We start from the raw sequence: 11,799 nt of genomic DNA, 5'->3' as shown, positions 1-11,799 counted from the left end.
CTTTGCCCTTGACAGTAGGGAAGCACAATATAGGAATCATCATGGCAACAAACGCCACTGAAACCCACCCAATAGGCTGTGAAAATCTACCCAAGTTCCATGGTCCGGGTTTGAATGTAGCTCTAGCGGTGGTTAGTTTAAGTAGCGTCGGCAAAGTGAAGGATATAAATGCAGCAATGGCTCCAACTGAAAAGATGGCACCTAATGCAACTTCCCCGGCAAATAGCAACAAGAGCAACAACTCTCCGATGATTATATTGATGGTAACAGCATATATTGGAGTTCTAGTTACTGGTGATACCTTTTTCCAAATTTGGGAACCAGGTAATAATCCATCTCTTGAATATGCATAAGTCACTCTTGATGATGCCAATAAACAATTCTGCGACATAAAAAAGGACGAAATCGCTGTGAACGCCGTTGAAGCAACAACTAATTTATGTTGCATCACTTGAACCAAATATGAGACAAATGGCTGGCCTAATCCTAGTGTGTCCATAGATATTTCAGAGATGCTCACCAATGTATAGCCAATGGCGATCATAAAGCAAAAGCCAATTACTCCACCAACAACACTCGTCATTACAATCGCCCGTGGTACTGCCACTGACGCGTTTGAACATTCTTCAGCCAAATGAAATGGTGAGTCATAACCCGACATGACCCATATAACCCCCAAAAAGGAAATCAAAAAGGCAAGTCCTTGTGGCCAGTCAGTCTGGTTTTCCAATGACCACGCCACTGAATTTGAATTAAACTTGGTGGAAACGATCCCTTCATTCAAGTCTAACCTTTTATTGCCTCCCAAGATCATGACAAATACAATTATCAAAAATGCCACATTGCACCATGCAGTAAACGAGCAAAACTTGGCCACGTACCGTGCCGGCATGGAACACATGACCCCACAAACAATTTGGATTCCTGTTGATAGTCCAAACACATGTCCCGGTGTTGGTGAATATGTGGGGCTATTGAAGGAATACAAAGCTAATATCAAACTAGCACAAGTTGAACTAACAGCAGGTGACCCCGTTATTTGACAAAACCAATTGGTCCAATATGCAAACCATGAAAAAAATGTGCGGCACTTGGCGGGAGCTAATTGCGAAGTAGCATAAGGGGCACCAGCTGAGCAGGGGAATGCCGATGATATTTCTGCCAAGGATAGAGCGACCGATGTGATAAATATGATGGCAATTATCCATGGCAAGGGTGACATTCCAATCACCAATTGTTGATAATTGAAAGTTGCCGCAACTGATGGTAAAAGACCCAATAATGAAAAGCTCATTGAAAACAATGACCAAAGAGAAAATTCTCTCTTCAACTCTTGCTTGTATCCCATTGCCAACACCTTAGCTTCATCTGCATCCACCTCATGATCAACATTGATGGTTATTCCATGGCCAGAAATTGTAGATTTGATATTCAAGTCATCAATGTGTACTTGTGATTTAACCGAAGTGATTTCATTAGCCTTTGTTGAGGCATGATTAGAGTTAGCGTTAAATAACATGGAGTTGCTCACAGTGGAGTAAGGGGTGTGTTAAAGAAAGTGGGACTTGGCATCAGTTTTAATGTACCGTTTCATCAAAATAAGCAGAATGGGGTAAAAAAGAGATTTTTCAGACAAACCGAACGGCACAATAATTCTAAATTATTTTATCTTCTCTCGTGTGATAAGAGAAATTAGAAAAGCAAAATTTGCCTTCTATTCTTGAAATGAAGTTCATTAACTACCTTTTGCCTAAAACTAAGTATACAATAGAAATAGTGGAACACACTTACGCATCCATTTCGTATCTGTTACTAAATCCGAAGAACAATAGTGCCTACCTAGTATAGCTCTAACCTTTTGAGGATTTGTATTCCTCTACTCCTCAAGAAAAAAAAAAAATTCATATCAAAAAAAATGCCATTATTACACAAAGTTAAATGACTAAAGATAATTAACGTGTCTAGCATGTACTTGGCATCAGTCAGTGGTAAAATCAAGAGAAATGATGATATCATAATCAACTAGCTTCTTCACTTCTCGGTTACCTAACTTTATGTTATAACTAAAAAGTATTTAAATAATTTTGGTTCACATTTTGCACCAATATTAACCAAAACTTCGCATCCAATAGAAAAAGGGTCTCGGATTTACCCGCCATTTCAAATCACAGGTATTTTTCATGTCTCACTCTCCCATCAAAATACACAAATATCATTACAAACCATAGTTTAAATTAATTCCTCATAACTCTAAAACCTATACACATTCATTTAGCATTTCTCATTATTGTGAGAATTTGTTTCCGAAGCATCAATCACTTGCACTTTATCATACCCTTCACTACTATTATCATTATATACAATATCTGCCTCATCGATATTACTCTTGGGACCTTTGTACCATTTATGTGCATCAACGAAAAACCACACAGTGACGATGAGAATCGGACCAAAATACACCAATACCGTCCAATTCATCTCTATGGGGGTTAAATCTTTGCCCCTTACGGTGGGGAAACACAATATAGGAATCATCAATGTGATAAACCCAACAGAAAGCCAACCAATGGGCTCAGAAAACTTTCCCAAATGCCATGGACCTGGTTTGAACGTATTTCTAGCCCAGGTAATCTTTAATAACGTAGGCATGGTAAATGAAATGAAACCTGATATACCACCAACGGAGAAAGTTGCACCAATTGCTACATCGCCGGCAAATAGCAACAACAACAACAACTGACCAAGAATAACATTTATCACCACTGCCCAAATTGGCGTTTGAGTCAATGGCGAAACTCTCTTCCAAATTTGAGACCCGGGGAATAGCCCATCTCGCGAATAGGCGTATGTTACTCTTGATGCTGCCAATAAACAACTCTGGGCCATGGAAAAAGATGACACGACGGTGAAAGCAGTTGCAGCCAAAACCAATTTCTTTTCGATGATTTGCGACAAGTAGGTGACAAATGGCTGGCCCAAACCTTGAGGGTCGGCTGCTATCTCATCAATACTAACCACGGTGTATGCTATGGCAATCATGAAAAAAAAACCCACAAGCCCCCCAATCGAGCTTGTCATGACAATTGCTCTAGGTACATTGACGGCAGCATGAGCACACTCCTCAGCTAGATGGAAGGGGGAATCATACCCCGACATAGCCCAAATGACTCCCAAGAACGAAATTAGAAAAGAAATCCCTTGCGGCCATTCAGCTTGATTATACAACGACCAAGCTACACCATTGGGGTTAAACTTTGTCGAAACGCCTTCGTTCAATTCCATTCTTTTATTACCAGCTAAAATCATGACAAAAACAATTGCCAAAAACAAAATATTGCAAAATGCACCCACAGAACTGACACGCCCGGCCCATTTCGCTGGCATGGAGCAGATAAGACCACATACCACCTGAATTCCGGTCGATAAACCGTAAACATGACCTGTGGAAGGAGAGTAATTGGCATCCGTTAATGAGTATAGAGCTAGAATCAAACTGGCACACGAATAGCACACTGAAGGCGCAGCAGTAATTTGGCAAAGCCAATTAGTCCAACAGGTAAACCAAGTTAAATACGACCTGTATTTAGGGGGTGACAATTGTGAGACAACGTATGGAGTTCCAGCTGAACAAGGGAAAGCAGAAGCCACTTCAGCCATAGACAATGCCACCATTGTGATGAACACTATAGCAACTAGCCACGGTATTGGTGACATCCCGATAACTAGTTGCTGATAGTCAAATGTAGCAGCAATTGAGGGTAATAGGCCCAACATGGAAAAACTGACAGAAAATACTGTCCACAACGAAAATTCTCTTTTCAATTCCTGCTTATAACCCATGGCTAATATCATTGCCTCATCTTCATTCACCTCATGGTCAACATTGATAGTAATACCTCGATGGGATAGTATTGATGTTACGTGCATCTCATCCACATTTACTTGTGATACTACTGGGTGCATTCCCACATCACTCTCAGCTGGCGTCCTCGTACTCTTGATAGATTTTAGTGTCATTTTTTTTTATTTGATTCCTAGCAATTATGCTCACTGTCTCTGATGAATCTTCTGGTGCAGTGTTGGCCCTTTATATATATATAATTATCCTGTGAGGCTAGTTCTTAGCGGGCCAAGAATACTCATGGTTATATATATATTGTGACTTAAAGTTAGGGTATTCTGTTATCTATTTAATATACCCCATCGGACTGTTTCAATAAAAAAGACAATTGAAATTAAAGAAAAAAAGAAATTCCAATAGGCGTTTGATAAGGCTCTCACTGTATTAAATAAATATGTTTGTGTAAAGTTAATTTAATTGGAAAGAAAAAATTTTTTGTTTTACAAAGTTGGGGGGGAGAGTAACACTGCAAGATTATACATCGCGGTTGATATTGACGAGATTACAGAGATAAGGCAATACATTTTAGTAATGAATCTGAGTTAAGCTGAGTTAAGCAAACCCCCTTACAAGGTGTACTGTTCACCTACAACCATAACTGTTTCTGTATCAAAAAGTTTTTTCCTTTAAGAGGAGAATATTCTCTCACAACGGGCGCCATCACTTTTGAACAACACTTGCATGTCTTGGCTTAGAGCAGTGCTATCCAAATGCAAAGTCACATATATTGCATTCTAAGTTTAAGGATCTCTCCACTTGAATCTCTAGGTGGAGTAGTGATTTTATTCTACTTTTAGTTGTGTGTACAAAATCAACATGCCCCCCTCCAATAGAACTTGCGCTCTGATTTTTATTTTATTTCCCAATACAGACATGCGCCGTGTTTATTTCAGGAAGGTGTTGATGCGCTTCCCCTTTCTGTCAAATTGAACCTTGAGTGACCAAATTTGCAACTGAAACTGCAAAAATTTGTTGCACTGTGACTTATTCCTACGTAGACTCCTCAGATGCAAAATTTGAAGAGATTTGAAGTTGACACACTGAACGAGAAGATGGAACACGGTTCAGTGTCTAGGTGTAACTTCATTTGTTGGGATTTTTTGCGCGCGTTGTTTTTGTAAAAAATTATATGGACAGGTGTATTTTTCAATAACAAAGACTCCGAGTAACGGCGAAGCTCACGGTTATTCCCCTCCCCCATGATAAGTCTAAGATGGCAAGTGTATTCGCTATTGGCAATTACAAACATTGTCGGCTTTACGTTATTTCTATGTGGATTCTTTCCTTCAAAAGTTGTTCTTCCTGGTAACAACACGTTTCTACAACAAAACCTAAACTTTGAATCCCCATTCTTGAAACAAAATGGAAAGCCTCAATTTGAGCGATTAATCTTGATGGTTGTTGATGCCATGCGTGCTGATTTCTGCTTCAGTGAGGGGTCAAATTTTAATTTCTTACACGACTTGATCAATGACGGACATGCAATACCATTCACAGCATTTTCCAATCCACCAACTGTCACTCTACCTAGACTCAAAGGTATTACAACAGGAGGTACCCCCAGTTTTCTTGATGCGATATTGAATGTGGCTGACGATTATGACGATTCGCAAGGTCTACATGCTCAAGACTCTTGGGTTCATCAATTCAAGAGCCTCAACAAGAGTATCAACTTTTTCGGCGATGACACTTGGTTGAAGTTGTTTCCGCAAGAGTTTGGTGAATTTGAAGGAACAAATTCATTCTTTGTTAGTGATTTTACCGAGGTTGACAACAATGTTACACGCCATTTAGATAGCCAGCTTCTGACGCTGAAGTGGGATGGATTGATACTACACTACCTTGGTTTAGACCATATTGGCCACAAGGGTGGACCAAGCTCCACATTTATGAAGCCAAAGCAAGCAGAGATGGATCTGGTCTTGAAAAGGTTGTACAAATACACCGAACAGCATCAAGATACATTAATTGTTGTTATGGGAGACCACGGGATGAATGAAGTAGGTAACCACGGGGGCTCGTCTGCAGGAGAAACTTCAGCCGCGTTGGCATTCGTATCTTCAAAGTTCAATAGTATCAATGCTAAGGCTCCGTTGCCGGTATCTTCTGACTACACTTACTACGATCGTCTTTATCAAATTGATCTAGTTCCTACGCTAGCCAGTCTTTTCAGCTTTCCCATCCCTAAAAACTCACTAGGCGTAATAACCAGGAAAATGATTGAGTTGTGGCCTGAGAATCAAAGACAAAAGATTATACTTGAAAATTGCTTTCAAATAATGAGTTTGTACGAGGCCAAAAATGGGCCAACAGGAAGCATTTGGCAAAGATGGAAAAACTTACAAAACGGACATCATGCAGTTGGGGAATACTACTCGTTCTTGGAAAAGGTGCAGCTAGAATTGGCTTCATCTGCAACAAATTACAACTACAAGTACATTTATGCTGGTGCAGGAATGATTATATTGGCTACACTCGTGACAGCTCTCATATTCAACTTTTACTTTTTCTCGGTCAGGGAGATTGCTCCATATCTGATAATTGCTTTTGAAGCATTTGCACTAATTTACTCCATTCACTTTCATGGATCGTCGTTGATTGAAGAAGAACATCAAATTTGGTACTTTGCGTCGTCTTTAGCTACACTTGCGTTTGGTCTATTTTATTTTAAAGTATTTGAGAACAAATCGAAGCTCCAATGGTTTGTGTTGTTGATTCTGTCGAGTCGAATGTTGAAATCTTGGAATAATAGCGGACAAAAGTGGTTTTCAGATGGCAACATTGCCAACTATTTATTCAACTATAATCAAAATATACTTTGGTTGCTCATTGTTGTCACTTATGGTGCCGTCGCCGTTTCCATTTGCTTGCAAGGGAATTTAAGTTGGCTCTTTGAGGCTTTTAAAACAAGAAAGGCTCCCAATTTGTCAATAGAAGCGGCCTTATTCAACATTTGTGCGCTTGTGGCCATATCGGTGTCATTTCTGTTCAAGCTTGTGCTGTACTTCATTGATGGTAACATGCCACCCGGTATTTTTAAGCTAATTTTACTATGGGTATTGGAAAGTCAGGACGTCGACACTGGTCATTTGGATATTGAGGATCTCAGCGTAAAGTTTCAACTTCAACATGTGAGTGTTCATTTGGCAAAGTATGCCACATTCGCTACTGCGGCTGCGTTAGTGCTAGTTTTGATAAGTCGGCGAATTCAAAGGAGATACAGTGGAACCATTACCGATATTACTAATATCCTTACATTGTACTTGGTACATCAAACCAAGCATGCAAATATCCCCATGTTTTTGGTATTACTCACAGCAAAGTTGGCTCTAGCCAAGCTAGTGTACCAGATATCGACGAATGAGAGAAAATTTGTCATTGATAACCACATTATATGCATAACCTTCATTACGTTGTGCTTGCAAAACTTGTCATTTTTCACCATGGGCAATACTAATTCCCTAGCCACGGTAGATTTATCAAACTCTTACAATGGTGTTCAAGCATACGATGTGTTCCTAGTAGGATTGCTTACATTCATTTCAAACTTTGCTGGGCCAATCTATTGGTCGTTGTCATCGCTACAATTGATCTTTGAGCCGGGTGTAGCGAGCTTTAAAGGTTCATCACCTACTGACCTCACTAGTTATCCACGATTGAAATACCGAATTTTGTTAACCAAATCATTTATTACTTTGTTATTTTATACAATTGCAGCTACAAATTTAGTGGCTTCGTGCATCAACTTACGTTTCCATTTGTTTGTGTGGACGGTTTTTTCTCCCAAATTGTTGTTTTTTGCCAGTTGGTTATTACTTGTCAACGGGTTGGTTGATTTGATAGGCGCTGGGTTGTTACTAACTTTATAGATAAGAATAAAAGACGATTATTTATTTGCGTATTGCTCTATTGCAATAACTGGTCTCTATAATGTGGTTGGTTATTGATGAATTTAGCAGCTCTTCTATCATTGACATCCTCTCTCTTCTTTTCATTCCTCCATGTCCTCTTCTTGCTAGCCAATTCTTTCCTGTCTGCCAAAGTCAACATATGCCTTGTTTCAGCTGCTATGACCGTTCCTTGGCCTTCGGTTAAGATCCTCTCAGGAGCAAGGTTTTGTCTGTAGTACCGAGCATTGGAGCGATGACCCACAATAGCACCTGATGGAAGTATCAATTCATTTCCGTCTTGTAGAATAGCATCCCTTTCAGATGGTGGTAATTCATCCTCGCTGTCTTCTTCTTCATCTCCACTTACGTCTTCCCAGTCGCCATCTTCTTCCCCTTCGACAACCACGTCAGCGTTATCGTCATCATAAGTAGAGGAAAAATCGTAGAAATTCGAGATTTCCAATTTTTCATCCTCAGTCTCATACGGTATCCTCATGTGTCTCTTTGTTTGCATATGCTCTCTAGCAGCTTCTGTGTTTCTTCCCTGATAGTTACAAGCTATGCAAAATCCAAATCCAATCTTTTCTGCAAGGTACTCTATCAAGCCTTTCTTGTCCACCAAATATTGTGTTTCTGGAATATACAAACCATGAAGTTTGAACATATGTATTGTATTTTCATCAATCGTGGGAAAATCTTGCTTCAACTTGGGATGGCAGAATAAACATGTTGTTGGTCGGATTTCCACTTTGTTTGAAAGCTTCTTTTGAAACTCTTTTTCTTCTGCCTGCTCTGGAGTCAACTCAGGCTCCTCGTGCAATTCATTGTGGTGTAACTTATCGTCTGTAGCAGACTCTACCAGCAGCGAAGCTTCTAACTCCTTCTGGCTATCCCCGTTTGCCGCCTCTTGTTCAGCCAACATTGCTTTTTTTGCTTGCTCCAAGATAGCTCTCTTTTGTTGCAACAATGTTTCCTTCTCCTTTCGCCTTTGTTCCTTTTTTGTCGTTTGTTTGTCCTTGGTTTCGCTCTGAGGTTGCAACGAGGCAACCTTTGTGTTGAATAAATCTTCAGTAATGGGAGGTAATTGTGCCACCTTTCTCTTCAAGTTGTAACGATGCCACTCTGATTTCATATGAACCCTCTGGTCATTTGATTCTGGAAACTGCAAGTTACATGTATTGCAAGTAAACATTTTCGTTGTATGGTTTAATGTGTTAAGAAGAAGTATAATGATAAAAGCAAAATCTTAAAAAATTTGAGATGAGTAGATGAACTGAGAGACACAAATCCAAATTGCAATTTTTTTTTCTCCTTCTGTCGTTTTCGTTTAGAAAGAAGTAGAAGCACATCTCCTTCTTCATCCTCAACGTTAATCACCACCGGAATCAATGCTGACAGACGAACAAGACATATTCAAAGATGTTCTACCAAAACTAATGGGAACCATCCGTGCAGCGACTGCATTGGCTGCACAAGATGTAAACTTTTACAAGTCGGTTGATTCCAACACTAGCCAAGAGATTGATAAGCGAGGGAAGAATCTCTTGACCGTTACGAATGACTTATTGAGAACTGCTTCGTCCCAAACGAACCCCGTAGATCCAATAATTTTTGGCCAGGAAAACATATCAAGCGAGTCGTCGTGGAACCCTGTCAGCAACGTGATTGATTCAATATTTGAAAAGATTGATTACACATTTGACCTGATTAACAAGAAGCAAACTGGTGGAGAACAAAAGCAATACTTGGAAGATGGAAACAGTCTGATACCAAGTGGTCAAGCTCAGAGAATTGAGAAGCCGCAGTTGAAGTTTAAAATACCAGTGGATAATTCTGAACAAGAACCGTTCAAGCCAAAAATCACAATTAAGCCAAATGCTTTGCAACCCTTGGAAGCAGTGAACAAACTCACGAACCCGGCACCTATTTATGAAGATTCAATAGAAGTGGTTGATCCTCCTTACTACGTGCATCCATATGAGTATGAAATTGATACCCAACCCTACCCTGAATCCATTTTGCAAAAGTCAGAGCCAATTTTGCCCCAGGATTGGAGTAGCACCAGTGCAATATGGATTGACACAAAAGAAAGTCTAAATGAAATGATTGAGGAATTGCTGCTGCTGTCGGAGATAGCAGTTGATTTAGAACATCATGACTACAGGTCTTATTATGGTATTGTATGCTTAATGCAAATCTCAAACCGTGACAAAGATTGGATTATAGACACTTTAGTTTTGAGAGATGACCTATCGGTGTTGAACAAGATTTTCACCGATCCGAAGATTGTCAAAGTGCTTCATGGTGCATTTATGGACATAATATGGTTGCAACGTGATTTAGGATTGTACATTGTTTCCTTATTTGACACTTATCATGCATCGAGACAATTGGGGTTTTCTAAGTTTTCGTTGCAATACCTACTCGATACTTTTGCCAATTTTAGAACTTCCAAGAAGTACCAGTTGGCTGATTGGAGAATAAGGCCGTTGCCTAAGCCAATGTTGGCATATGCTAGATCAGATACGCATTTCTTGTTATACATTTTCGATCAACTTCGTAACAAATTGATTGACAGTGATAAACTCGCTCGGGTGTTGTTTGACTCAAGGCAGGTTGCCAAAAGGAGATTTGAGTACACCAAATTTAGACCTTTGTCAAACAATCTCGGAAGCAAGGTCTCATGTCCGGTAATGTCATCAAATCCGAATGAGCCATGGGGCTCGATAATGTACCAATACAATGTGCCATCATTTAAAAGACCGGTTGTTGAGCAATTGTACAAATGGAGAGACTTGATTGCTAGACAGGAAGACGAGTCAGTGAGATACATCATGCCAAATCAGTTGTTGGTGTCTTTGGCCACCTTAGAGTCTCCCGTGGATGCCGGGAAGGTTCTTAATGTACCTTCGTACGTTTCTGAGCATGTTCGATTAAATGCAAGGGAACTAGCAGAATTGATTGACAAAACATTGAAGGAAAGTGAACAAAATGACTGGGCCATAGTTGACAGGTGGAATAACCAATCTTCGGTTGAAGTGGAGGAACAGAAAGTAGATATTAAGGCTGTCAATGTATTTTTAGAAAAGTTGTTATCAGACTCTGCTGCATTGTTTACAGAGGGTTCGTTATTGAATAGCAAGTCATCAGTAGTTATTCCGAGCGTCAGTGTAACGCGGAACATCACTTATGATTTCACTGATAAAGGGGTCAAGCAGCACAACTTTGACAAAGAGGAGCAAAACCGTTTCGACTACGTGTGGAAAAAGCTAACCGACATAAGTGACACCGCATCGATCACAGACAAAGAGTTGGAAGTGGAGATTGAAGCAGAGGAGGTTACTAAACCAGTAGAGCTTCTGGAAGCAGGCAATACTGAAGATAAGCCTAAATCCGGACAGCAAATATTGTTTAGTAAAAATGACGACATTAATCCTGATGAGTTGATAGCGCTTCGAAAAACCAATAAGAATGTTAAACGAAAGAATAGTCAACTCGCACAAGAGGATGAACCAAGCATAGACTATGCCAATGCAGATAAAATTCTCATTGATCCTAAAAGGAGTGAGAAGAGAAAGAAGAGATCTTTTGATCCCTATGGGAAAGATGCAGCCGGACCAAGGCCAGCCAAGAAAAAGAAGGTTATGGCAGAAGGCAAGACTTCTACGTATAAGTTGAAACAAAGTAGGTCCAAGAAGTAAATATGTTTTGTAGGTTAAGCGAATAGATGCCATTTTTCCATTACCATCAATGTAATCATCGGAGAGTTGTTGCTCTTGTTGCTATTTGCCGGGGAAGTTGCATTAGGTGCCATCTTTTCAGTTGGAGCCATTGCTGCATTTATATCCTTCACTTTGTCGACGCTACTTAAACTAACCACCGCTAGAGCTACATTCAAACCCGGACCATGGAACTTGGGTAGATTTTCACAGCCTATTGGGTGAATTTCAGTGGCGTTTGTTGCCATGATGATTCCTATATTGTGCTTCCCTACTGTCAAGGGCAAAG

General features: G+C 40.0%; 5 protein-coding genes across 5 annotated transcripts; 2 read left to right on the top strand and 3 right to left on the bottom strand. All coding sequences in view use genetic code 12, as the record gives it.

Annotated features, from left to right (window-relative positions):
* On the bottom strand, positions 1 to 1,519 carry CANMA_000477 (uncharacterized protein; the record flags this gene model as incomplete). Its single annotated transcript, XM_051817072.1, has 1 exon — positions 1 to 1,519. A coding segment is annotated over one exon (1,519 nt), but the record flags the coding sequence as incomplete, so codon positions are not given.
* Positions 1,520 to 2,271: 752 nt separating this feature from the next.
* On the bottom strand, positions 2,272 to 4,017 carry GPT1 (Gpt1p; the record flags this gene model as incomplete). Its single annotated transcript, XM_051817061.1, has 1 exon — positions 2,272 to 4,017. The coding sequence occupies one exon, from the start codon at positions 4,015 to 4,017 to the stop codon at positions 2,272 to 2,274; it is 1,746 nt and encodes a 581-aa protein (XP_051673900.1).
* Positions 4,018 to 5,100: 1,083 nt separating this feature from the next.
* Positions 5,101 to 7,770, top strand: GPI7 (mannose-ethanolamine phosphotransferase; the record flags this gene model as incomplete). The annotated part of the gene is made up of 1 exon (XM_051817050.1): positions 5,101 to 7,770. One exon carries the CDS (start codon positions 5,101 to 5,103, stop codon positions 7,768 to 7,770), a length of 2,670 nt encoding a protein of 889 aa, XP_051673899.1.
* A 37-nt stretch (positions 7,771 to 7,807) lies between these two features.
* REI1 (Rei1p) lies at positions 7,808 to 8,983 on the bottom strand (the record flags this gene model as incomplete). Its single annotated transcript, XM_051817039.1, has 1 exon — positions 7,808 to 8,983. The coding sequence occupies one exon, from the start codon at positions 8,981 to 8,983 to the stop codon at positions 7,808 to 7,810; it is 1,176 nt and encodes a 391-aa protein (XP_051673898.1).
* Positions 8,984 to 9,179: 196 nt separating this feature from the next.
* RRP6 (exosome nuclease subunit) lies at positions 9,180 to 11,492 on the top strand (the record flags this gene model as incomplete). The annotated part of the gene is made up of 1 exon (XM_051817028.1): positions 9,180 to 11,492. The coding sequence occupies one exon, from the start codon at positions 9,180 to 9,182 to the stop codon at positions 11,490 to 11,492; it is 2,313 nt and encodes a 770-aa protein (XP_051673897.1).
* Positions 11,493 to 11,799: the final 307 nt, after the last annotated feature.

This window comes from Candida margitis (assembly GCF_024628925.1).
Source record: "Candida margitis strain CBS 14175 chromosome Unknown scaffold111, whole genome shotgun sequence".
Lineage (NCBI taxonomy): Eukaryota > Fungi > Ascomycota > Pichiomycetes > Serinales > Debaryomycetaceae > Lodderomyces > Lodderomyces margitis.
The sequence above is the reverse complement of the archived record's forward strand: the minus strand, read 5'-3'. Positions and strand labels throughout refer to the sequence as shown.